We start from the raw sequence: 25,021 nt of genomic DNA, 5'->3' as shown, positions 1-25,021 counted from the left end.
ATGTCCAGGTGTCTGTCTGGGGCAGAGTCCTGTCAGAGCTGATGTCCAAGTGTCTGTCTGGGGCAGAGTCCTGTCAGAGCTGATGTCCAGGTGTCAGTCTGGGCAGAGTCCTGGTCCAAGTGTCTGTCTGGGTAGTTCTGTCAGAACTGGTGTCTGGGTGTCTGAGGAGTTTGGTCACTGGAAAGTTTGAAGAAAGAGCCCACAGAGCTGGCAAATGGACTTCTGAGAAAGCAACGTAGTGCTGGTGATGATCTGCTTCCAGAAACAGATGAACTCATGAGTCAAAAGAAAGGTTCAAAGTATTCATGGGGTGGGAGAGTGTACCCACTTCCAGGAGGTCAAGAAAGGATACTGGAGACTTGTACCTGCTGCTGCTGCTCTGTCACTGCCATTGCCGCTGCTGCTAGCAGTCATGTGTAACTTGCAGAGTGGAGAACAAGAGGGAAAACAAGGTAAGGTCATTGTCACCTCCCCATCTGTGAACCTTCTGTGTCCTTGGAGAGAACCCATCTGACCAGCTCATGGTAAAGACCTGAACCCCAAAGTTGAGAACAAAGGTGTAGTTTGAAGAGCTGTCCAGTTCCAGCGTCTACCTACTTAGACTCTCGGCTCTCCTTTCTGTATGCATTTGAAATTATCTACGAATGAAAAGCTCATTTGTTTTTCCTTACACACTATAATCTTCCTTCCCTGTTATCTGAAAATAGGTAGGAAAATGAATGTTTCTTCTGAAGTTTTGATTAAAATGGAAAAAGGAGAGGGACCAACTTGAAAGACCTCAGTGAGGAGACCCCCACTCACAAGTCCCAAGATGGCGCACACATCCAAGGAATCACGAGAGACCCTCTTGATGTAAACACATGAGGTAGTTTAATGACAGAGCTCCAGGCTGACACGTATCTCAGGAGACAGAGGAATCGATCCAGAGGCTCAGAAGCTAGGAGTTTATATACAAAAAAGTCGGGGGCAGGGGAAGAATTGGCATGGTTACACACAACTGGACAGTTTGAACATCAGCAAATTGTACGTGCAGAGCGAGGTAACAGTAATTCTGAGGGGCAGGTGCTTAAATTGGCTGAGATAGTCTGGACGACCCTGCTGAGATAGTCTGGGCATCTTTGTATACCTCTATCTTTATGGCTAGCCAGTTCTTGGAATGACTTAACAGCAACAGCCTTTGTTCTTTGCCCTTGGCCCCAAAAGCCCTCCTAACTAGCAAGCCGCATGAGTCATGGACCTTGAATTTAATTTTCTTTCAAACTGAACTAACTTTCCAGCCCCATGGTCAATTATTATTTAACATCTAGTTGCCTGATTTTTTTTTTTTATAAATCTTCAATGTATAAATTTAAACTATTTTAATTCTTTCTAATTAAGGCTTTCTTTACCATATACCAAAATCGACCTCTGATGACACACATGTAGCCATATGAAATTTTATTGTTGGGCAAGTTTTTATCATAATAGTTTTGTAAATGATTTAGAAAGTAAAGTATTGGTTTCCCCAGGGATAAGGTCATGTTAGTGACCCCATCTCTAGGGATGGTTTCTTACCCATTATTCTCGCTTAAGATCTTGGCCTAGGCTACCAGGAACATGTAAATAAGAAAAGGAATAAGAGAAAACAAAACAGATAGATTGCCATGAGAACTATGGCTCAATATTTTTTTCTCCAGCGAAGAGTTCCACAACTGGTTCCAGGAGGCCTCCCCCTTTTAGGTCAATCGCCTCAGTCTATGGAACTTGTCACACAGATCTTACTGGAGGTGGTGTGACAAACTCCCTGTGTTGTTTGAATAGACCTCGGCTCTGTGAGCTGCTAGCCTCAGTCTCCAGGTTTGCTGCCCCAGCAGGTCTGGCTCACGTCTCCTTTCCCCTATGTAAATGTGTGCACGCACTAATGAGCTCCTCTGCTGTGCTCACTATCCATACTATCTAGGGAAGGCTTGTCTTCCATAGAACTCTGTCCATTATAGTGTGTCTCCCCTCTGCCCACCGTGCTTTTTCCTCTGTCTTGATTCCCACATTCATTCTCTTCTTCATTCTCAAGAGTCTAGTTGCACATCGCTGCCTCCTGAGATTTGAGGACAGGAGACAAGCCACACCTCAAGGTTCTGTCATGGGATGTCTTCACCATCAGGGAGAGCGGCGCGCTTAGCCAAAGAAATAGCACCTTCCGTTCCTGAGATGTTGACATTTATCTCAGCACATTTGTGAATGATTTGCAACATGAAAAAGCCACTAAAATCCTGATAAAGTAAACAGTTACCAAGAACTACACAATTAGAGAATTACTGGGAACTGCACATTGCCTCATTGGAAGATGCTGTGGCCACCAGTACAAAGGATTTACATCTTGAGATATGTTGAGATGCTTTAGAAAGCAAATGTGCTACCTGTCCCTCGGACAGCAGAGTTGGCAACTTGCATTGAGAGCCAAGATGCATCCTGGAGAGGCATAGAGCCTTTAGGTTGCTGCTGCAAGTAGATGAACCAGTGGTCCAGGATTCCCACCAGGCCCAGAGAACCCTGCTCTAGGCTGATGCTAAGGGTCTCTTGCTTCATATGTAGTTCTAGGCACCAGGACTGTGCTGTATAAAAAAAGCCCAGAAACCATATTTTCTCATATGCATGGGTATATAAGTTATGAGAGAGGGGTGTGTGTGCTCATGTGTTCCCACAATGCAGTTACCACTGAGTCTGTTACTATTATCTCAGAAATGAACTAGAGGGTCTTATAATCAATAAAACAAAGAACTAAAGACTCATCTCTTTCTCTTTTTCTCTTTCCCTCTCCCCTTCCTCTCTCCCTCCTTCCCCTCTACTCTTACCTTTTCCCTTTCTTCTCCCCCTTTCCCTCTGTGTGTTTGTGTCTCTCTGTCTCTCCCTCCCCACCTCTGTCTCTGTCTGTCTCTCTGTCTCTGTCTCTCTGTCTCTGTCTGTCTCTGTCTCTCTGTCTCTGTCTCTGTCTCTCTCTCTCTCTCACACACACACACACACACACACACACACACACACACACACACACTGAAAACTCCAGGGTCTTTGAGTTTTTCACCTTTCACTGTTCCATGTTCTGAGCTGGAATCACAAACTAAGCGCTTCTACCCTGCCATTTATTCTTACTAAACAAGGTGTGAACTGTATTTTGCTGAGTATTTTAACACATATTTCCATTTTATAAATGAACAAATTAGAAGTCCAGTAAGCTAAGTAGCTTATTTTTAGAAAGTACCCAGTAAGAAGAACAGCTAAATTTGGACTTAGTCCCTTGGTTGCCTATTTAACTGCAGATTCTTTGTCTGAGGTCAAAGGTCAGTATATAAAAAGGTGTTAGCAGAAAATGTCCTTTTTTCTTGGGAAAGAATTTTGTTATGTAGCCTTGGGACTCATTATGTGCTCTGGCTGACCTTGACCTCATGACAGTCCTCTTGACCGAGCCTCACAAGTACTGAGGTTAGAAGCATGCACCACCATACTGGCTGAAAATGTACTATCCAATGAAATTTCATGTCTTAACCTGAAATCAGTGTCTCTGTTGGATGCTGTAGGGGGGAAGGCTTGGAACCTCATTTAAAAATTTGTGGCAACTTAGTTTCTCTCCTCACCAAGTCCTCACAATTGAATTTACAAGTAGATTTTGTTCATTGTTTCTTGAAATAGTAACTATTTTTGTCGTTGATGTAACAAAATACCAGCCGATAGCAACTTGGTTGGAAGGACACCTTCAGCCTTAGGTTCATACATGTGAGCACTTGCTCCCCAGATGTAGCACATTTGGGGTGGGGGTTACAGGCATGGCCTTGCTGTAGGAAGTGCATCACAAGGCGGGGGTGGGGGTGGGGTAGGGGGCGTTGAGAGTTTAGAGCCTCTCCCTACTTCCTATTCCCTCTTTCTTGTTTATGATTGAAGATATTTCTAGGTTCCTCTTCCAGCCACCTGCTGTCTTGCTTCCTCTGCCGTTATGAACTTCCTAAAATAAACTATCTTCTTTAGTTGCCTTGGTCATGGTATTTTATTAAAGCAACCAAAAAGTTAACAATTCACAACTTAAGGGAGGACAGGTTGTGTTTGGGCTCTCAGTTTGAAGAGGTATAATCCTTCCTGGTGGAGAAGGCATGGCTACAGGAGAGGGAGGCAACTGGAAACATTGTGTCCCAAGTGAGAAAACAGATGAATGGGGTATTTGCCTAATTTTCCCCCTCCCCACCCCCTTTTTTTACTTTTCCAGGATTCTGGCTCATGAGAGGACACCATCAACCTTCATAGTGGCTCTTCTCTCCAGCACCCTCAAAGACACACCCAGAGCTGTGTCTCCTAGGTGACACCAAGTCTGATCAGGTTGACAATGATGGTTAATGATGACATTAGGCTTGAGTAAGACCAGGAAACCCAGTCCTGAGTCTTAGCCATCCTGTTACCTCTTTAGAGAATGTCAGCTGGCTGATAGCCCTCTTTCTTTAAAGTATACATGATATAACACGCCAGCAACCAGGACCAACCTTAGCTAACCCATTCAGGCTACCCGATGGCAGGACAGCAACGGAAGAGACATGCATTTGCTGTGAGAGATGATGAGGCTGTTTATCCAGTAAGCTCAGTTTAAGGATCCTGCTCAGCTCTTGGGAGGCAGGCGGTGAAAGGGCTTATTAAGCTTGCATGAATGGAGTAAAGGGAGCTAGCGATCCGACCTCAGGCTCAGGCAATTGCTGTGGCTGTTTCCTGGCTCGAGAAGCTCAGCCTGTGCAAAGTGAGAAGTTACCTCTTATGAATAATCCAGTAGCCTGCAGTCAGTACACAAGAGCAGAGTGTACATGGGGGGACAGCGTGAGGACATCTACTGTCTCGTCTTCAAGAGCACGCTACCAGAGGGCGGGATTCACATGTTTAGATAACTCATTCATCTTGCAGCCATAAAACATAAAGCACGGGAAGATGACTACTGCTGTTTTATGCTTGAATGGTGGAACAATGGATTTACAGAACACAAATGAAGACAGTTCTTTTAAATCGCCTTGTTGTGTCCGACTTCTTTTTTTTTTTCCCCCCCGAGACAGGGTTTCTCTGTATAACTCTGGCTGTCCTGGAACTCACTCTGTAGACCAGGCTGGACTCGAACTCAGAAATCCACCTGCCTCTGCCTCCCAAGTGCTGGGATTAAAGGCATGCGCCCCCACTGCCCAGCTGTTGTGTCCAACTTCTTGTCGAATTTGTTCAACTGACCTCGAATTTAGGAGGTATTTTGCAAACAAGGCCTTAGTCTTCTGAAGTTGTCCACACCAAGCCCAGCAGNGGTNGGGGGGGGGGGGAGNGGGCNGCACAGGGGGTTGGGGGAGGGGGAAGGCGGGGACAGATCTAATAGATTGGAACGCTCATAGTAAATGTGCCTGGGAGGAACTGAATACAGCAAGCAGGGGGGCAGGAGAGGAGCAGGGGGCACCTTTACCCTTAGAATGTCATGCCAGAAGTCTCAGTGAGTCACAGATTTGGAGAATCCTGTAGAACATGCTTAGTCCTGTCAGGCTCTTGCCTGATGCTCTCTACAATCAACTCTGTGTTCTACCACAGCCCCTGAAAGGAGATAACGCTACTTTTGTATGTGAGAGAACACTCGGGCTCTGAGATAGCAGGTGACTCTGCCGACCGAGCTGTTCAGTTATTCAGCTCTGCATCCACAAACTGCCGGGCTCGGTGCCAAGGGCTTTCCATTTAATCCTCTACACAGGGCTGTGGAGGAAGCCTTTAGTGTTCCTGTTACCAAACAAGGAAACTGGTTCATAGAAGGATTAAGTGACATTCACAAATGGGGCCTGCTTACCCCAAGCCTCTACTCTTAACTTGACCCAGGCATGTTTACACAGTAGGGTTGCACAAATTGGCTTCCTCTTCTTAGAAGCAGGGAGCTTTGTCGGCTAGTTAGTTTTGATTCATTTATTTATTGTTTTCAGACAAGGCCTCAAGGAGTGCAGACTGGCCTTGAGTTTGCTGTACACTTCTGACCCCTCCTGTTTCTACTTCCTGAGTGCTAGGATTACAGGCATATGTTAGCACATCCAGACTAGATGGAGACCAAAACCAGGGCTTCATACATACATAAGGAAGTAAGTACTTTAGCATCTCTGCTAAATCTTTAGCCAGCTGTGAGCTTTTAAAAAGAATGTTGGTGTTGGCATGGCGCATGCACACAAGTGGTTTGCACAACTACAGTGTAAATCAGGCCCCGGGGTTGCTCTGTAGTAAACCTCTCCCACATGGGTTGCTGGGCACACTGAATGCATGTTGAACAGTATATGCTAGCAGAGAGTTAAAGTTCAAAGCCACGCCTGGGTAAACACATGTCTGTAATTAGTATTCCAAAGCCAATGACCATGTGGGGTATTGCTCTAGAGAAACAGAGCCCACCTAGTCCAGGCATTGGGTGTTTGTTTGTTTGTTTGTTTGTTTGTTTGTTTTTAAACCAATCTATTAAAGAAGTTCTGAGTGGCTCTTGGAGACTGTAGAACATTAACCTAAATTGAAACCATGTGACTAATATATCCTAAATTAATCCAGGAATTGTTTTTAGATGCATATGATTCTTTAAAAGCTCCGTGTGGTTTAAAAACATGTCACACCCCAAGTTCATACACTGACCTCCACCTTCAGTGTTTTAATTAGGAGTTGGGGCCTTGGGAAGTAATTATGTCATGAGAGCCCTTATTACTGGGATTATTGCCACTGTTTAAAAGCCCCAGATAGCTCTGACTTTCTATGCCATTTACGATAAAGCAAGAAGCCAGTGACTGGTGCTCACAAGAACTGGCCAGATGTCCGGCCAGCAGTCTGTGAGAAATGGAGCCCTGTAGTTTATTACCTACTTAGTCTAGGCTACCTTGTTATAGAACTCTGAGCTGACCATGATGTGGTGAACGATGTTCTATGACCCGACATCTCATACACTATACAACAGAGTCACTGTATCTGCAATGCTCTATAATGCTACACTGCTGACCATTCACGTGTTGCTTTATAGAATTTCTGCTTAAAGGCAAGAGATTATAATATGTCTGGGAGATCAAGGAGCCCTCCTAAGGCCATGATTTTTTGTATTTGTTTCTTAAAATGGTTTGCTTTTTAGTTCAATTTTTTTTTTTATTTAGAATACCTTTAGGAATTTCATACATTGTATTTTAATCATTCTCCACTCCTTCCCCAATTCCTGACAGGTACCCACTCTAATTCCATATCCACCGTCCTTGAGTCCTCTTTTGTAAATTTATTCTGAATTTTGTGCCTGTATGTGTGGGTGTGTGCACACGAGTGCAGTGCCAGCCGAGGCCAGAAGAGGGCATCAGATGCCCTGAAGCTGGGGTGATAGGTGCTTGTGTGCTACATGGTTTGGGTGATAAAAACTTGAACTGAAGTCCTCAGGAAGAGCACCCAGTACTCTTACCTGATGAGCCATCTTACCGTTCCATGCTTTGTGCCTTGACTGCGGCAACAGGTACAACTCCTACTTTGACAGCACTTAGGATTTTCTGAATGTTCTTAGAACTGAAGAACGGGTTTGTGTCCTCTTGGCTTTGTGCTCCTGTCCCAGGCTGGACCCCCTTACCATGGCAGATTCAGCATCACCTACTGGGTTCCTGCATATTGCCTGACATCTTCAAAGCTCACCGCTTCTTGTGTGCTGGGGCTTCCACGGATGTGGAACCACCGTGACGTGTAATAAACCAGGAATCTGCACCACAGACAACAGCCTTGTGTGCATCCTTCTGGATCTCCTGAGAATTTGGACTTAGTGAGAAGCGTTGGAAAGCAATAGCAGCAGCACAAACACTAAGAAAGATGGAACCTGGAAGAACGTGACTTCTAAGAAAAATGTCTATTTCTATAATAAAGCTTATCTGCTAAAGATACACTTTTAATCTGTGGCCTTTCCCTCCATCCTTGGTTTGCATCATGGGTTAACTTTACATGGTTGTTTCACCTTGAATCTTTCTTTTGAGAACTTTACCAGTTACATATCATTGTCCTAAAAAAAAAGAATACTCCATTAGCTGATGTCATGTAGACTCTCAGAGACCACACATATGATTGGAAACAGCTCACTGATGACTGCCAAGCAAGCAGGTGTCTTTGGTCCATGTTGTAACTCAGAGATCCAGGCTTCTTCCCATTGGTCTACAGCCAGTCACGTGGCCCCAACTGAGCTGCAAAGGTGCCGTTTTGTGCCTGCAGTTATAGTAAATTCGTCAGATGCTAACAGAGTGTCTTGTGACCCAGAGCCGTCTGAGGAAAGCTGGGGAGATGTATTCACTCTAGAATAGGTTCAGAGGCAGGGTGGGCCTGGCCACTCACTTGGGCCTCTGTGTCTAGTGTGCTGTATTATCTGGATGCTTGCTGAACACAGTGGTGACATGTATCAAGTGGTGACTGACCATGATTCTGCACTCTTTTGAGACTTGAATGTGTGAGTGTGGGTTTTTATTATTCTGACTTTTCTAGGAAACAAAACGAACCCACTTCTTCCCTGTGGCCCACATGGTGTGTGTTCCTATCCTGTCAATAGTAGTACGAGCCCCTTATTTTCTCCCCGGCTTTCCCTGGTAGGACACACACACCTTAGAGCAGCTCCCCGGCCTTCCCTGGTAGGACGCACACACCTTAGAGCAGGGGCCTTGCAGCATCTATCTTCTGAACTGCGGCCCTTTCCACAGTACCTGGCGTGAGACCGGCTGTGAGTAAATGTGTGGTGGTTTGAATGAGGAATGTCTCTCCTAGGCTCATGTGTTTAAAATTTGGTCCTCAGTTGCTGGTGCTGTTTGGGGATGTGAGGGAACCTTTGGGAGGTGGAACCTGCTGGAGGAAGCACATCACCGGGGGTGGGCTTTGAGGCTTTATAGCCTACCTCACTTCCTGCTCTCTCGTTCCGCTTCCTGCGTCGGGATGAAGTATTATTGTTTGCTTCCTAACTTCCAGGACTTGCGTTCCCTGCTATACTGGACTCTGTCCCTCTGGAAAATTCAGCTAAAATGCATACCTTTTTCTCCCAGTTACTGCTAGATAGACTTTGCTACATGAACCCTGGCTCGGAATACAACAGGGACTCCATGGGATAAGCAGGGAGGGCTGGGAAGACAGAGGTCCTGGAGAGGCACACAGGGATAAGTGCAGAGTGTGGAACGGCACAGGTCAATGCCTCATGCATTGATTCAGGCCTTAGTTAGGAACAGCCATTATTGTTGGTATTCTGTCTGGACTCCACCCCCACAGTTACCTGGCAACACCAGGTAAGCTCCTCCCCATGGTTACCTGGCAATAGCCAGGTAGGCCTGGCCAGCTATAACAAGGGCTGCTTGCCCCTTCCTCTCTCTTGCCTCTCTTACCCCTTTCTCTTACCTCTTTCCCCCTTGGTCCCCCCTCTCCATTCCCTCCCCCCCCCCCCACGTGGTCAGGGCCGGCCTCTACTTCTCTACTCTCTCCCTCTATCTGCCATTTTTTGCCTCTACTACCCTCTTAACTCCCGTCTGATGCCCTGAATAAACTCTATTCTATACTATACCATTGTGTGGCTGGTCCCTCAGGAGGAAGGGATGCCTTGATATGAGCCCACCAAGGCACCCCCTTCTCCCATACCTCACCACACCCCCATAGAAGATATCTTAATATCTCATTATCTTTTTGTAATCACAACGATTATACCATACATAGAGCTAGAGCGGAGCACATATCACTGAGTCGAACAGGTCCTTGCTCCCAGGTACTGCACAATCTAACAGGGGGGTTCTGCTAGAATGGAGCTAGAGCAAAGATATATATTCCAAATTGAAATCTTGTCCTCTGTATCATTACCTAGAGATGAAACTGGTAATTCTGTCCTCTTCGAGATTATCAGTGACCAGTGTGAATGGGAAGCAGCATGAAGTGGTGGGAAAATGGCTTTGAGGCTGGAGAGAGCTGGGTCAGAATCTTACGTTTGCCTCTTTATGATTCAGTGTATGTGGGGCAAGTGGACCGTGCCACCAGGCAGAAGAACTGGTAGGGGTGAGGGAACCCGAACCCCATGAGTAACTGAGAACAGTAGGAGTGGGGGCCACTCCCGCCTAACTTTACCTGCTCAGGAACATAACACAGCCCCCCCCCCCCCGAGAGGACCACAACAATCAGTCACACAGGGAAAACACTTGAAGTTGTTCCCCATGCAAATAGAACACCACTAGAATCTGAAACCGAGCCAATGGGCAGGATCTACCCCCGGATTCCCCGACTCCTCAATGTTGATAAAGTCCCTATTCACATGAAGTAAAGTGTACAGGTTATTTCACCGAGGATTGTCTGGGAGTGGCTGTTTTACTGACTGTAAAACTTTGAGGAAGATTTCTCTCTCCCAAAAGATTAATCAATGGACTTTGGACCCACCTGGTAGTATGGGCTCATGCCCCTGCCACCACTGCCACTCTCACCCTGTGCCATCACTGCCCCTGGTCACCTGCTGCTGCCCTCTGCTGCCACTGCCACTGCTGCTGGCATTGGCACTGCCTCAGTAGCAGATGAGACCTGGGACCCCAGCTACCTGCCCTGCAAGCTTCCCTTCTGAGAGCTGTAACACTTTGGCTGTTTCCAGCAGAACCAGAGCCCCCTCAGAACCTTTGATGACAAGTGTGTACTGAAAGTTTGCTGGTCCTGCCCCTTCACCTACTTGCTTCCCACCGTCAGCAGGTGGAAAGTGGATGTTCTAGCTCCATAATGCTATTTTATAGTTAATAAACTATGATTATTTTAGCATAAGGCCTTAGTACACAAAAAACAGTCCTTGCCCTGAGGGACCCGTGTAAAACCATCCTTGCCTGAATGGATCCTGCCCTGTATTCAAAGCATCTGTGGGAAGCTACACATAGTACCCTGCACCTCCCCAGTTACCAGGTAAGGACTGAGATTTAGGCAGAAGAAGACATGGGAGGGACATTGACAAGTGTCTGCTCAGTCCTCCCAATTCAAATTGGAAGTTTTAAATCTAGTTTTAAGATCTGGCAATTGGTTCTTTTTTGTGCTTAAGGTAGTGATTAACATAGTCACAAAATCTTTTATTGATTGAACATGGACATGGGTCACTGGATTAAAAATGAGTGTCAGGCTCAGCTCTGAGAATTGGCTCATAAGAGAAAAATTGACAGGCCATCTCGAGATAAGCCCTTCACTGACTCTAAAAACTAAGTTTTTCCTCCTCTACACGGCCAACAGTCAGAGATATTGTGGCTGGAATTTCCTTCTTCGACATACAAATGAAGCTGCTGAAAACCAGGGGTGAGTGTCTGCAGTTCTCCATGTTATATTTGATGCTCCATAACCCAGTTGGCTAACGTGCATATCATATTTGGTCCTGGGCATGATTCCTGACTCTGTGCCCTGTGCCAAGCAACAGGCTGGAGATCTGGGAGCTGGGAGCTGGGCCAGCTATTTGGAGCACATTGCATCAGACATTCCCCAGGGTGTAACGGAAGGGCTCCTTGCTAGAAAGCAGGGGGAATTCTGCCCTCAGAGATCAGACTCAGTAATTTTAACTCCTTGGCTAAAGGCCAATCCTCTAGCTAGCAGCTATCATGTGGCCTGTAGAAAATCTAGACACAAAGCCTCCAGCTCTGGCTTTTCATGTGGATACTACAGCCTCTTCTAGAAGGTATTTTGATCTCTGAAGGTCAACATTAAGAATGGAGTGGCATTATAAAATCTGACATTAAAAAACGTCTTAGTGAATTTCCTCACTCACAAGACATGTAAATATTTAGGAGGATTTATTTTTTGTTTTTGGCTTTGTTTTTTGCCAGTGTGGGGTGGGGGGGGGGATGAAGATTCCACATTAAAGAGCTATCCAAAAATAAAAATGAAAATAAGCTCAACCTCTCATTTTCTTTTCAAGTAAAATGTAATCTTACAATTTCCAGTGATGGATCGATAGATTAGTGTTGATTATGACATTTGTATCCCAGCCTCTAGTGGTAGTTAGTGAGCTGACTTTGTAACTTACCTTTTTCAGCTCCGAAGTCCCATCTTACCAAGCAAAGCGTTTGTGGGTGATTTATCTCTTTTGATAACCTGCTTACAGTGTGTTAACTGAAATACAACAAATTCATTGGTGGAAGGAAAGGCTGAACAATGTTCTTTTGCTAGCTGAACATCTTAAAGTCTGTAACTCAAGGGTCACCAGAGAATGGGGAGACAGTAGCGAAGACTGAAAGAATGATCTGGAAGCTGCCTCTGTGTGACCTCCCTGTAGGCTTGACGCTTGGTCTGCCTGCAGCCGTGGTCTCCTCTTGTCTTCTTTTAGGAAAGCTGGACTTTCCCAGCCGATCCCTCCTGTGAAGGGGTGGGTGCTCAAGAAGAACATGAGGATCTATAGAGTGCTTGCCTTCATGAGATGTTCCAGCCATGGCTACAGAACTTACATAAGCATCTTGGGGCTGTGGAAGATCTCCAACTTCCCACCAGCATTTCCATGGTCACATAAACCCACCCCTGACCTGCCTATGTGTGAGGTTCTAAGAATGTCACAATATGCTTGTGACCTTTTTAAAAATCCTGTTCATTTCAGAGACTGGCATGGTGCAGGATTAAAATGTCCAGGAGGGGGTCTGACAGAGTGGGAGGAGGAGGAGGCAGCAGGAAGGAGTTGGGCAGGAGACCTAACTAGGTAAGAAAGCCTGGCATTCCTCATGGCGTCCCAGCTGTCAGCCTGCAGGGTACAGACACATCCTGCCATGCCCTTGCCAGGCAAAGAGGCTTACTGGCCTGATCTTTCTGGACCTCGCCAAGGTCTGCTGTGTCCAGGACTCTACAGTCATAGGATTCAGCAGGGTATTAGCTATTTAGTTGGTGTGCTTTACCGTTTATGAAGGTCACCGACAAAATACTAAGCTGATCTTACGTACAGGTTCAAGAAGATGACTGGAAGGGATATCTCAGCTGTTAAGAGCATGTACTACTCTTACAGAGGATCTGTCACCCATGTCAGATGACTCAGAGCTACCTATGACTCCAGCCAGCACCAGGGGATCTGATACCGCCTTCTGAACTCCGGTAGACACTGTGCTCACACATGCTCATACATTGCTCCACACACAGTCTCGTACATAGTTACAAATAAAAAAAAAATCCTGAAAGAAATAAGATAGATGGGAATGGAGGGAAACTTGGGGTAGGGGACAAATATCAGACACACAAGTGGACTCACAACAACCCCATTCCTACATGGAAGGGGCCAAATGTATCACTTTCAACTCAAATGTTGACCAATGGTTCTCAGCCGTCCCAACCTTTTAATACAGTTCATGTTGTGGTGACCCCTTCCCCCAACCATAAAATTATTTTGTTGATACTTCATAACTATAATTTTGCTACTGTTATGAATTGTAATATAAATATTTGATGTGTAGGGTATATGATATGAAGCCCTTTGAAAAGATCTTTAAAACCTGAGGGAGTTGTGACCCACAGGTTGAGAACTGTTGCCGGAAATATTGTTTGTTGTGGATGGCTCTGTGCTGCTTGTATATTTAATGCTAATTCCGCTCTCCTGGGAGGGGTTGTCTTGAATGAGGTATTTGTCACATACTCAGGTGGCTTTTTGTGAACCAATCCCCTAATGAATAAAGGAGCCCATCACTGGCCAAGTAGGCGGGACTTCTGGGTTGGATGGAGGAAGAGAGGAAGCAAGAGAGAGTTAGGTCCTTTTGGAGTGGAGACAACATAAGGGTAAGTTTCCTGGTATCATGGTGAACACACAAGGATTCGCTATTGGGGGAATCAGATTTTAATAAGGTTTACAAGATTAGGTCTTAGTTGTTGCACTCAGAGATTGAGTTATCACTGTTTCTGAACTAAGTCTGCGTGGTGTTTCCTTCATGTGGCCGTTCAACTGGGTTCAAGAGAGAAAGGTACAGCGGCAAAGCGTGGGTTTGCCAGATATGCACCACAAAGGCTATGGGGGATTCGAAGCACAGGGTTGGCATCGTAACAACCCTCCAGTGGGAACCTAGCAAGCTGGGTGGAGAGTTTATGGAGTTCTGAGTCAGAGTCTCCATGAGATAAAAACAGGTTGGCTAGTGCATGGCCAGCCAGGCCGCCAAGGCTGGAATGTGCCGCTTCTTCTTCTTCTTTTTTAAATATTTCCCACAACAGAGAACCACTGGTCTAGACCATCACCTCCTCTGATCTTATAAAGTAGCACAAAATACCAGATTCCCACGACAGCATTGATGTTCATTTCAACAACTTTCATGGTCACAACACACAATCATGTACTTTAATCATACAAAATCCAAAGAATATAATGCCACTAACTACACAGGTTAAAATGACTCTGACAACAGAAATGCAAAGAAGACCCAGAGAATCTCCTGTCGGAATCCATAGAGATGCTCAACAGTATTCTTAAGGGATGGTGTCCAATAACTGTCCTTACATGCTGAGTTTGTTGTTGTCGTGACTTCTGAATTCCCAGCTCCTCTGGGTGGGGAAAGAAAGTGCATTTTTACAGCCTATAGCTCTTGGAGAAACTGTTTTTGTGTACACAGGTGGACAGAGAGAAAAATAAACGTGAAGGCTAGGCACCAAGATATCTCAGAGTTCAGAGTCAGACTCAAAACTGTTGAATCAGCTCTGGCTGTTCGAAAAGGACCATGACATTAGTTCAAAAGAGCCATGGAAGAAACTCCCAACTGTCAACAAGGAAGAAACCCACTATGACAAGTCAGACATGTAATGTTTTTCCTACTCTACTTTGAAACACAGGTTTTCATATTTGAAATAGGAAAAGATAAGCTGGCTGATGGGTGAGTAGAACCGCTCTCTTCCCTCTCTGCCTGCCTACTCCTGACCCGTAGTTTCAAGGTTGGAGCGAGAGGCACCCACCCTCGCTCAGTTTCTTTGAAGGAGATTCATCACCACGTCTTCCTGTGTAGCCATGCCTTTCCAGGGATGAGATAAAACTCCGTAATGATGTTGGTTCTTTCCAAGGCTGTGGCACTGATCGATGGTGTGGGCAGATACCAATTCAACATTCTGAATTGTGAATGTAAAAATCACAATTATACAGAAATTATTGCACTTAAAAAAATCAACCCAGCCCGAGCAGCAAAGAGCCAACTGAGTCATCAGGAAGTATTGCGCTTCCTGCCCCTCGAGGAGCATGGTGACCTTTCTGGAATCCTAGTGAATTTGGTCCATCAAACATCTAGAAGTGAAAAGACTCCAAACGATACTGTAGGCTCCTTAAGGTCTTCTCGGTTCTAGGAGGTAAATCCCCTCCTTGTCGTCCACATACTGCACAGCAGGGACTCGATTTAGCAAAGTGACAAAAAGCCCCTATAAAACCTCTGGAAGCAAGGGAGGATGCGCAGGTATCATGTCCTCACCTGTGCATGAGAGAAACACAGTTAGCATCCTGGTGTGTTAACCATCTCCTCCCACCTCTGGTTCAGACTATACTGAGCCCCACAACTCCAACTCTTGGGGGCTTGAGTTTATCTGTCTCTTTTGGGGACTCGTCCTTTCTATGACCCTGAATACTTTCTCTTCAAGTATACATTTGTCTCTTATCTTTCCTCATGCCGCATCCTTCCAGCTTGTATTCAAGTATTCACATACTTGAATACGGCCACCTCTGTGTGCCTCAGACTTGGGCAGAAAAGGGGACATGAAGTGAGAGTCTATACAAGTCCTTTTATGCTAAGATCCTCTCTACTCACCGCTCCAGATTCTGAGCTAGGACTTGCTGACGTTCTCGTAGATGACATCACTGATGCAGAACTGTTGCTTCTTCCTCAGCCACATCAGCTGCACACACTGATGGATAAAAATGTACTGCTCCTAGGACAGAGCACAGATAGGCCTCAGAGCGGAGCACGCGTGAAGAGGAAGAATCAACTCAACGGCATGATGATCAGCATCTGATGCAGAAGGAAACCACCTTCACGTCTTCACAGAGGCAGTCATACAATACTAAAACCCAGGAGCTTGCGCTTCAGAGGTATTTGTTCTAAGAGTGATAACTCTTAGAACATCATTCCTTAGAACTCTCATAACAATATCCCTTATCCGTGTCTGGGCGTGTGTGCATATGTCTGTGTACATGCCCATGTGTGTGCATGATGTGGATATGTGTGCAGAGGCCAGAGGGGTAAAATCAAATAGCTTCTTTTATCATTCTCTCCCCCATATTTTTGTGGCACAAGCTCCCTCACGGAGGATGGTACTTGCAGGTTTGGCAAGACCAGCTAACCAGCCAGCTCCAAGGCTCCTTTTGTCCCCTCCTCCTTCTGGCACTAGGAATATAGTCCAGTGTTCTGATACCCGGCTTTTAGTGTGAGTGCTAGGGTCCCACACTGAGATCATTATGCCTGTGCAGCAAGTCCTTTACCCTCCAATGGCCCATACAGCAGAATATCTTTACTATTCTTTCTCTCGCTCTATTAAGATACAACGAATAATGTGTGGATGTAAGGTGTAAACTGTGGTATCTGATACTCCCTGAGAGATGGTAATTAGTCACCACAGTGAACAGTGTCCCCTCCCATGGTTGCCATTCTCCTTTCTGATGACGATAATAACCTTAAGGAACAATTAATTAATTAAGGAGCAATTCAGCCCCCAGCTTTCCAAGGCGACGTTGCTGTGCAGTATCGATCATCACTTCACAGTCCTGAAGGCAGCGGATATGCAACTTGGCCAATTTGGAAAGCTAAAAACTTCCCACCTCGTCAGACGTTGACAGAAACTCCCAAAATATAAATAAAATAACAAAAAAAATGGGAAGGAAAAGATGGGCTAATTCCTTCCTAATGATAAAAGAAAAAGAGATCCTAAAATTATAAGCAGTAGAAAAAATACAAGTCAAATTTCAAGTTCCTCTAAATAAAAAATGGTAAAAAGGCAGAAGAAGTACGCGGGAAGGGAGATGCTTTCAGAGTTGCTCCACAGAGCCAAGGAGTTGGTTTTGCTGAAAGGCTTCATAAACCAGGAGCACCAACAAATAGATAAATAAATAACCACCCTACAAACCACCCCGGGGTGGGGGGCAGGAAACGTCTTCCGTCCCTAACTCGTAACAACTTATGGTTGTTAAGTGGTTTTTGAAGCAAATATAGGGAATTTTAAAACATATGCAAATAGTGGCCAAGTAGTTTGGTGGCATGGCAGTGGGGGAGGAGGCTGAGGCAGAGGAACCAGAGTGCAGCCTGGGCTGCACCAGGAGACCATGTCTCAGAGGATAAATAAAGGCTGAGGGGTGGAAAAAAATGTAAGCTGAAATGGGGGGGGGGATTCATTTATGAACTGAGCACAGATAAAGAAGAAGGGGAGAAGAAGATCCAGTGATAATTTGGGGCATAGTAAGGTAGCGATTATTACTTATTGTTGGGGACATAAAATTAACAAACGGTGTGGACACAGATAAAGTATAAAGTAGCGAAAATCAAAGTCAGGGCTCCAATAGAGAAGGCATGGAAACAGACACAGACAGCAGGGAGTGTGGGAAATGTTTAATGCGCCACCCATGAGAAAACTATAAAGAAGCAATCTCTGAGATGAAATGTGAAAGTTTTGGGTAGTTTGTAGCTTATCATTAGAATATTTTGCATATTAATTTGCTATGATGGTTTGCATATGCTTGGCCCAGAGAGTGTCATGATTAGGAGGTGTGGCCCTGTTGGAGTAGGTGTGGCCTTGTTGGGGTAGGTGTGTCACTGTGGGTGTGGGCTTAAGACCCTTATCTTAGCTTCCTGGAAGTCAGTCTTCCACTAGCAGCCTTCAGATGAAGATGTAGAACTCTGAGTTCCACCTGCACCATGCCTGCCTGGATGCTGCCATGTTCCTGCCTTGGTGATAATGGACTGAACCTCTGAATCTTTAAGTCAGCCCCAAATATATGTTGTCCTTTATAAGAGTTGGCTTGGTTATGGTGTCTGTTCACAGCACTAAAACCCTAGCTAAAGTATGTACTATGTGAAAATTCAGTGTTGCAGAAACATGTGTGTGTGTGTGTGTGGTATGTGTGTGTGTGTGTATGTGTGTGTGTGTGTGGAATGTGTGTGTGTGTATGTATGTGTGTGTATGTATGTGTGTTTGTGTGTGTGTGTAGCACACAAGTGCACATGAACATGTACTTGAGCAGCTGTGCACAGCTGAAGGCTGAGATAAAAATCCCCCAGACATTAAAGCTGGTTTTCTCTGTGCCATGAAACAGGTTAATTTCATGTTTTTTCTCCTTTACCCCAACTGTTTTATTATAGGTGGTACAATTAACTGTTACCCCTGAATAAAGTGCAGCCAAGATGTCCACAGGATTTTAGACAGCCTTGTGCAAACAGCTTCACATAATAATAAGAAGAATAAAAGCAAACGCTTCGAGCCACAACTGGTCGGAACCTCAGCTCTGTGTTCTCAGTAAGCTCTGGAGAAAACACCGTCCCATATGCTAGGATTACATCTCACTGCACTGCGCCAGCCATGGTGGACCTCATACATCAACCCACTAGTTCTGGGCTCACGAGAATGCTGGAAATAGACTCGTGCTCCGAGGCTGCCCAGTGGCCAAACTTCGTGTCAAAACCGAAACTGAGCAGGGCACATCTTCATTGGTGTTGCCAACAGGTGATTTGTCCACACCCCTGTGAATGATGGCACATCCGTGCTCTTTAAAGCACTGCAACTAGACTCACTGGGCCGTGTGCACACAGGGAGACTCACTGGGCCGTGTGCACACAGGGAGACTCACTGGGCCGTGTGCACACAGGGAGACTCACTGGGCCGTGTGCACACTGGGAGACTCACTGGGTCGTGTGCACACAGGGAGAGGGAAAGCTGAACGAAGACTGATGGGGAAGGAAGGAGTCCAATGGGAGTGGGAAAGAGAGTAATGGGGGTAGGTAAATGTGTTCAAAATACATTATATACATGTCTACAGATGCAGGATGAAGCTCAGTATTCTGTATATTCATCTAATTATTACATATAATTTGCATACGCTAATTAAAAAACCCAAACTCCAAACCAAGCCAAACAAACAAACAAACAAACAAACAAAACCAAAACAACCCAATGAGGACAGTGAAGGGCCACACAGATAGGACAAGTAAGCACAAGGCTATCTATAGTCCCCTCTGTGGGACCTGGCGAAAGCCACGCTGCCCACGGCGAGGACAATCTGTTCGAAGCGAACCCTCAGCTGACCTCCAGAGAGGCGATCGAAGGAAAACCAAGCAAAATGTTTGCTAAGAATAGAGCAGTGCTCGGGAGCGGGAGGGGTCCGAGCCATCTGTAGGGGGCAGGCTATGGGTTCCAAGTACCTTTATGGATCCTGTCAGCTTAGGCCCTGCATTCCTTATGGCGACACATGGCACCTGTGAATCCCATTTTAGAGAGGAGAAGTGGAGGCTCTGAAGAGGTGACATGACTTGGAAAGCCCCAGAGCTGAGGCTCTCGCCTCCTCCCAGGCTCAGGCTCTCTGTTTTCATCCTTTCTCTGAAAGGATGGAGAAGCCCTGAAGTGTGGTTGACTGGTTGAGGAAGGGCAGCACCACATGGGCTGCCCATGCAGATCGCAACGATCCTGGGGCGAACCCTGAGGACAAGGCTACTTGAATTAGTCACTTTGGCTATTTCAGGGGATAGCAAGGTATGATGGAGTCCAGGAGGTAGGCGTGTGGAGAATTATCAACCAAAAATGAGGAGAAAGACGCTATTCAGCTCCGGGGTTAAGTAGATAAAGACCAGCTCTCCGCTGGAAACTGATTTTGTCCTCTTGATTGTCACGTTTGATTGACAAGTGGTAGAAAAGAAATCATTTCATTCTTTAGTCCTTACTTATTAACTAAGTAAATTAGCAGGCAGCGGGATTTGAATGTGGGTGGGTTGAAGGACAAACATGAGATAAAAGAACTTGTGTTGGAAAATTCAGGTTGGACCAGGGAGCACACAGAAACAAGGAAAAATAAGGCAAGTGAACAAGACGTTCTAGATACAACCGATAAAGCAGACATAAATAAACAACTGGGAAGGTGTCCATTCAGGACTCCTGAGGGAACTCAAGGGTAAAGCTGGGGAGTTGGGAAAGGGAGGAAGCTGAGAGACCCTTGGATCTCCCAGCAAGTTCCTGGAGGGAATAGTGGCCTTTCAAAAGACTGTTTTCATGGAGAAGTCAGCCAGAAATGTTGCTGTAAAGAAGGAAGCCGGATGATTAAAACTGGGGCCAAAAATATGGGAGAGACAAAGCAGAGCCCCGACCGTGCAGGAAGCCCCAGGGGCTGGTCTACTCTCTGAGATTATCACTCTGCAGACAAGCATGGAGGCTGCGGGGGAGCCAGAGGAGCCGTGTGCACAAAGTTCTCAGAAACGGACAAGGATTCTGTGGTTGTGAAAAATCAAAGGTAACCAGCCTACAGTCAACATCTACAAAGTTATAAAGAGGTATCAATTAAGGGGACAAGTCACATAATTCATCAAACACGATGCTTAGAACAAGACGTGCTTTGAAGTGTGGGGATTTACACACACCACAAAGCAGGTTCTCAACCTTCCTAACGCTGGGACCCTTTAATACAATCCCTCATGTTGGGATGACCCCCAACCGTAAAATTATTTTTGTTGCTACTTCATAACTGTAAGTTTGCTACTGTTATGAATTGTAATGTAAGCATGGTGTTTTCTGATGGTCTTCGGCGAATCCTGCGAAAGGGTAGTTCAACAGCCAAAGGAGTAATGGACCCATAGGTTATGAACTGTTATCATGTAAGAATATGTTTTTTAAAGTGTCTATTACATATAAATGTAACGGAGATAGTTTTATTGCATATCAGAATATGTGTTTATGGAAGTAAATAACCAAAATTTCAGGCTGAAATCCAGCCCTCATTCCCTCCCATGACATCTCTCCCTTATCCCCGCCAGCACCTCCCACTTCTGATGTCACATGCTCTGTTTTGTTTTTGTTTGTTTGTTTGTTTTTTTCAGACCCACTGAGTATACTTAATGTTGTCTATATGTGCATAGATATGGAACATCTACAGGATTGTGGGTAGTTCCCTAAGCCCTGCATCCCTGTAGAAAACTGCCTGCCTCTCCCAAAAGGTTGTCCATAGCACCCCAATGCCCACCTCCCCATATCCGTGCTGGGATTTTGCCCGGCTTGATCTCACTCAGGGTTTGAGCACGCTGTCACTACAGCTATAAGTTCATATCTGCAAGGGCTCTGCTGCGGTCAGAAAACAGTGCTGACTTAGTGTGATCTGCTGTGTCTGCCTCTTGTGATCTTTCTGCCCCCTCTTTCGGGATGCTCCCTGAGCCTCTAAAGGAAGGGGTGTGGCTATAATAACTCCCGTTATGGCAGGCCACTCTGTAGTCTCTTGTTTTCTGCAGCCTTACCAGTTGTGTGTCTCCATGTGAGTTGCCATCTATTGCAAAAGGAAGCTTCTCCTAGCGGGACAACATCCTGCCTAGATATGCTTCCTAACTGTCATTCAGACGTTTGCTAAACTACCGTGACCTGGGAACAGCTTGGCAATGAATACGTTTGAATGGCTCTGCCTGTGGTGATGGGGGTGAGTTGGGGTGGGAAACCAAAGAGTAAGAAGTCCATATTGGAGAGACTCTGCCATTACCCTCCAGGCTATTTGAGTTATACTGACATCTAGTGGTTCTTGGACGAAGCTGCAGGAGAAAGAACAGGCATTAAAGCAGAGAGAAGTCAGGCCTGGCGTTGTTCTAGTCCAGAAGATTCCACCCTCTCCCCCACCCCAACGCTTCTCCAGGAAAAGCTCTATTGTGCCCTTGAGGCCAGGGAGTACCTAATAGCCCAGTGGTCTGGATTATAGAAAAGCCAGTGTACTTGGGTTTTGGCAGTCACACAGGTGTACTCTGGCTGTTGCTGCGGGGCAGCACAAGGCTGCCTGGAGCTGTCCTTCCAGGCTGAGCACATTCTAAAGCCTCAAGGGAAAGAAGGATTTAGGAGAAGAGAAGGCAAAGAGGGGACACTGGTTAATAAGACTGGGGGATTCTGGGATACACCACCCGTTCATTTAAGGCATTGGTTCTCAACTTTCCCAATGCTGTGACCCTGTAATACATTCCTCCTGTTGTGGTGACCCCCAATCATAAAAATTAGTTCATTGCTACTTCATAACTGTAATTTTGCTGCTGTTACGACATGTAATAGAAATATCTGATATGCCTGACATCTAATCTATAACCCCCAGATGGGCTGCAACCTAAAGATTGGGAACCATTGGTTTAAGTAATAGTGCAGGGGCGGTGGATTGGGGGCTGGCAATCCTTAAAGCCTAGAGAGAGTTCACAAATCCAACCAAGGGTTATTATCAGAAGGGAGTGAAGACAGAGTCACATGGAGGAACCATCCCAGTGACAAACTTACTGACCAGTCTGTCATCTCAAGTAGAAATCAAACCACAACTGTCCTACAGTCTTCCTTACCCAGACTGACGGCTACCGTCAGCGGGCGCCATACTGCTCAAGAGGGGGTTTGTTCTATTTCAGACACGCCCATGTGCTCCATATTCCTAGAAGGCAGATGAAGCCAGCCAAGCAGCGTCACTATTTACACCACGGCCTTTTGAGAGCTTGCTACCTATTCATTTGGAATGGGGTTGTTTCAAATATGCACAGCGAGAAAATGGGAAAGACAGGTGTAAAGACACTGAGACAGCCCGATTAAAACCAAAAGTTGGGTAATAGGATGCTTTCCATCAAGAGCAAACTTAAGCGTACACATCGATGCTGTTCCTACCTCTGTCTGTACCATTGACATTCGGTATGAGCGCATCTCTGACACCAGCCCTAAGATGTCCACAAATTCATGATCTCGAATGTGTTGCAGGAGCCTGTCCAGGGCAATGAAGGTTCCTGTCCGTCCCACACCCGCACTGCAAAAGAAGGTTCAGATGACACATAAGTCTCACTGGGCTTCTGCGCTGCTGGAAACCAACTGGAGATCTCTAAAGCAGACAGACAGCAATGAAAGGGGGAACCTGTTCTCCCACAGTGCCTGGCACTTAGCTGGGTCCTGAGGATGCTGAGGTGGCTGGCGCTGCTTAGAGGCCACATTTTTTACCATCACAACATCAGTGTTCATTCTCTATAGAGGTAAGGCTTTGCACCATTTCTGCCCTGAGCTCGCTGTTTTTGGAGGAAAGTGAAGACCGTACACTGAGCAGCCCAAGGAGGAGATGGTTCATGCTCTCCTTTAGGCAGGGATGCATATTAACAGCCTCCTGTCTCAGGGGTAGACACACACACACACACACACACACACACACACACACGCGCGCGCGCGCGCTATTCCTGGAACCCAGCTCAACCCAGCTCCAAGGTTTAGTTGACAACCCCACTGCCTAACTCCAGCTCTGGAGCCTTGAACATTTGTACACAGTCAACTCACCCTCTCACACAGCCATGGAGGACACGTGCCTCTACTGACCCCGCCATGAATGTGCACGAATCTCCCAGCGATCTTTTAAATGACTACCTTGAGATGGAACTCTTCTCATCCAGTGCCTGAGCTCCAGTGTTAAGGGTGTGGATAGATAAGGACTGGTATTGCCAACTCCCCAAAGTTTCCTGTTCTCTGTGTTAAAGTCAGAGAGTTCCCTAACATCCGTCCCTCCATGTCTACCTCTGCCTTTCTGCCAATCATCCGCAGAGCCAAAGGGCTTCGAACTTTAAATTACACTGACATTTTGGGTAAAGAGACAGTTGAGCCAATTTAGATGTGGAATTTGCTAGAAGAAGAAGAAGAAGAAGAAGAAGAAGAAGAAGAAGAAGAAGAAGAAGAAGAAGAAGAAGAAGAAGAAAATCCCAAACTAAAAGCCTTTGAGTTCAGAGCCCAATTTGCTTTTTCTATTAGATAACTCTTCTCTCCTGGGGCTTCTCAGATAAAATGATCTGCCACCAAGCGTGCCCTTGTAAAGTCACATCCCGCAGGGCACCTGCTGCCAGCTGAGAAAGGACTGTGTGAGCTTGACCCCACAGGTGCAAGCAGCTTTATTTTCAGAGGGCTGTTTTGAGAATAATCTCATTTCCAACAACATGCTTTGAAACCGCAGGGGTCTCATGTGGGCGGATGAGGAGGACCTGCTCCTTCAAGAGCAACTTAGCAGCTCACAAGCACGGCTGGTCCTCAATGTGCACACACACATGCAGTGTGAACACATATGTGTGCACACAATAAATACACTTGTACATTCACACACATATGTGTACACACATACATACATGCACATATATAATGCACACATATTTATATAACTCACCAGAACACACACACACATACACACACACAAAACCACAGGATCAACATTTTAGCTCACCAAGACAAGGTGCTAGCTCCCATAATTGAAAGGTACTTGTTCAGGACGGGATAGTTGCGGATGTGTTCCCTAACATCCGTCCCTCCATGTCTACCTCTGATTCGCATCCAAAAGTTTTGAGCCTATATAACCATTTTCTGACATCTTGTCACTGGGTGCATTTTGTGATCATTTGTGGGAAGGCAAGTTTTACTTCAGAGGAAACACTTCCCAGAAGGAGTTCATATGAATTATGATTTAAAATAATGTTATAAGTCATTTGTCCTGTTTGACTTTAGGTTCTGAATTCCCAGAAGAGTTTTTGAAGAGCAACCACATTTATCTAATACACCAAATACTTTTATATTTTCTTACCATCTGCCTTCTCTTAAGTCCATTTGAACTGTTTTGAGCCATAAGAAGCTTTGCAGAATCGACCTTGTATTTATCATGCAGTATCTACTCTGGATTTCAGTGGTGATGTCACATGGTACCTCACTGTACTAGCTAGTTTTGTGTCAACTTGACACAAGCTGGAGTTATCACAGAGAAAGGAGCTTCAGTTGAGGAAATGCCTCCATGAGATCCAGCTATAAGGCATTTTCTCAATTAGTGATCAAGGGGGAAAGGCCCCTTGTGGGTGGGACCATCTCTGGGCTGGTAGTCTTGGGTTCTATAAGATAGCAGACT

General features: G+C 45.7%; 1 protein-coding gene and 1 long non-coding RNA gene across 5 annotated transcripts in view; both read right to left on the bottom strand.

Annotated features, from left to right (window-relative positions):
• Window positions 1-7,919: 7,919 nt before the first annotated feature.
• LOC110297047 lies at window positions 7,920-8,832 on the bottom strand. The gene is made up of 3 exons (XR_002378240.1): window positions 8,646-8,832; window positions 8,092-8,214; window positions 7,920-8,014 (listed from the first exon to the last, which is right to left on the bottom strand). It is a non-coding gene; the product is annotated as an uncharacterized LOC110297047 (long non-coding RNA).
• A 5,387-nt stretch (window positions 8,833-14,219) lies between these two features.
• The window catches only part of Ptpro (protein tyrosine phosphatase receptor type O), a 207,381-nt gene continuing 196,579 nt past the window's right edge, over window positions 14,220-25,021 (bottom strand). For 3 of the 4 annotated variants that reach the window (XM_021164482.2, XM_021164483.2, XM_021164484.2), the window contains 3 exons: window positions 22,774-22,909; window positions 15,726-15,846; window positions 14,220-15,392 (listed from right to left, as the gene is read on the bottom strand). In XM_021164482.2, the coding sequence (XP_021020141.1) occupies window positions 15,742-15,846; window positions 22,774-22,909 (241 nt within the window). In that variant the 3' untranslated portion in view covers window positions 14,220-15,392; window positions 15,726-15,741. The remainder of the gene's footprint in view (window positions 15,393-15,725; window positions 15,847-22,773; window positions 22,910-25,021) is intronic. The other variant, XM_021164481.2, reaches the window with a different exon arrangement.

Source organism: Mus caroli, chromosome 6 (assembly GCF_900094665.2).
Source record: "Mus caroli chromosome 6, CAROLI_EIJ_v1.1, whole genome shotgun sequence".
Lineage (NCBI taxonomy): Eukaryota > Metazoa > Chordata > Mammalia > Rodentia > Muridae > Mus > Mus caroli.
This window is presented reverse-complemented; position numbering and strand designations above follow the sequence as displayed.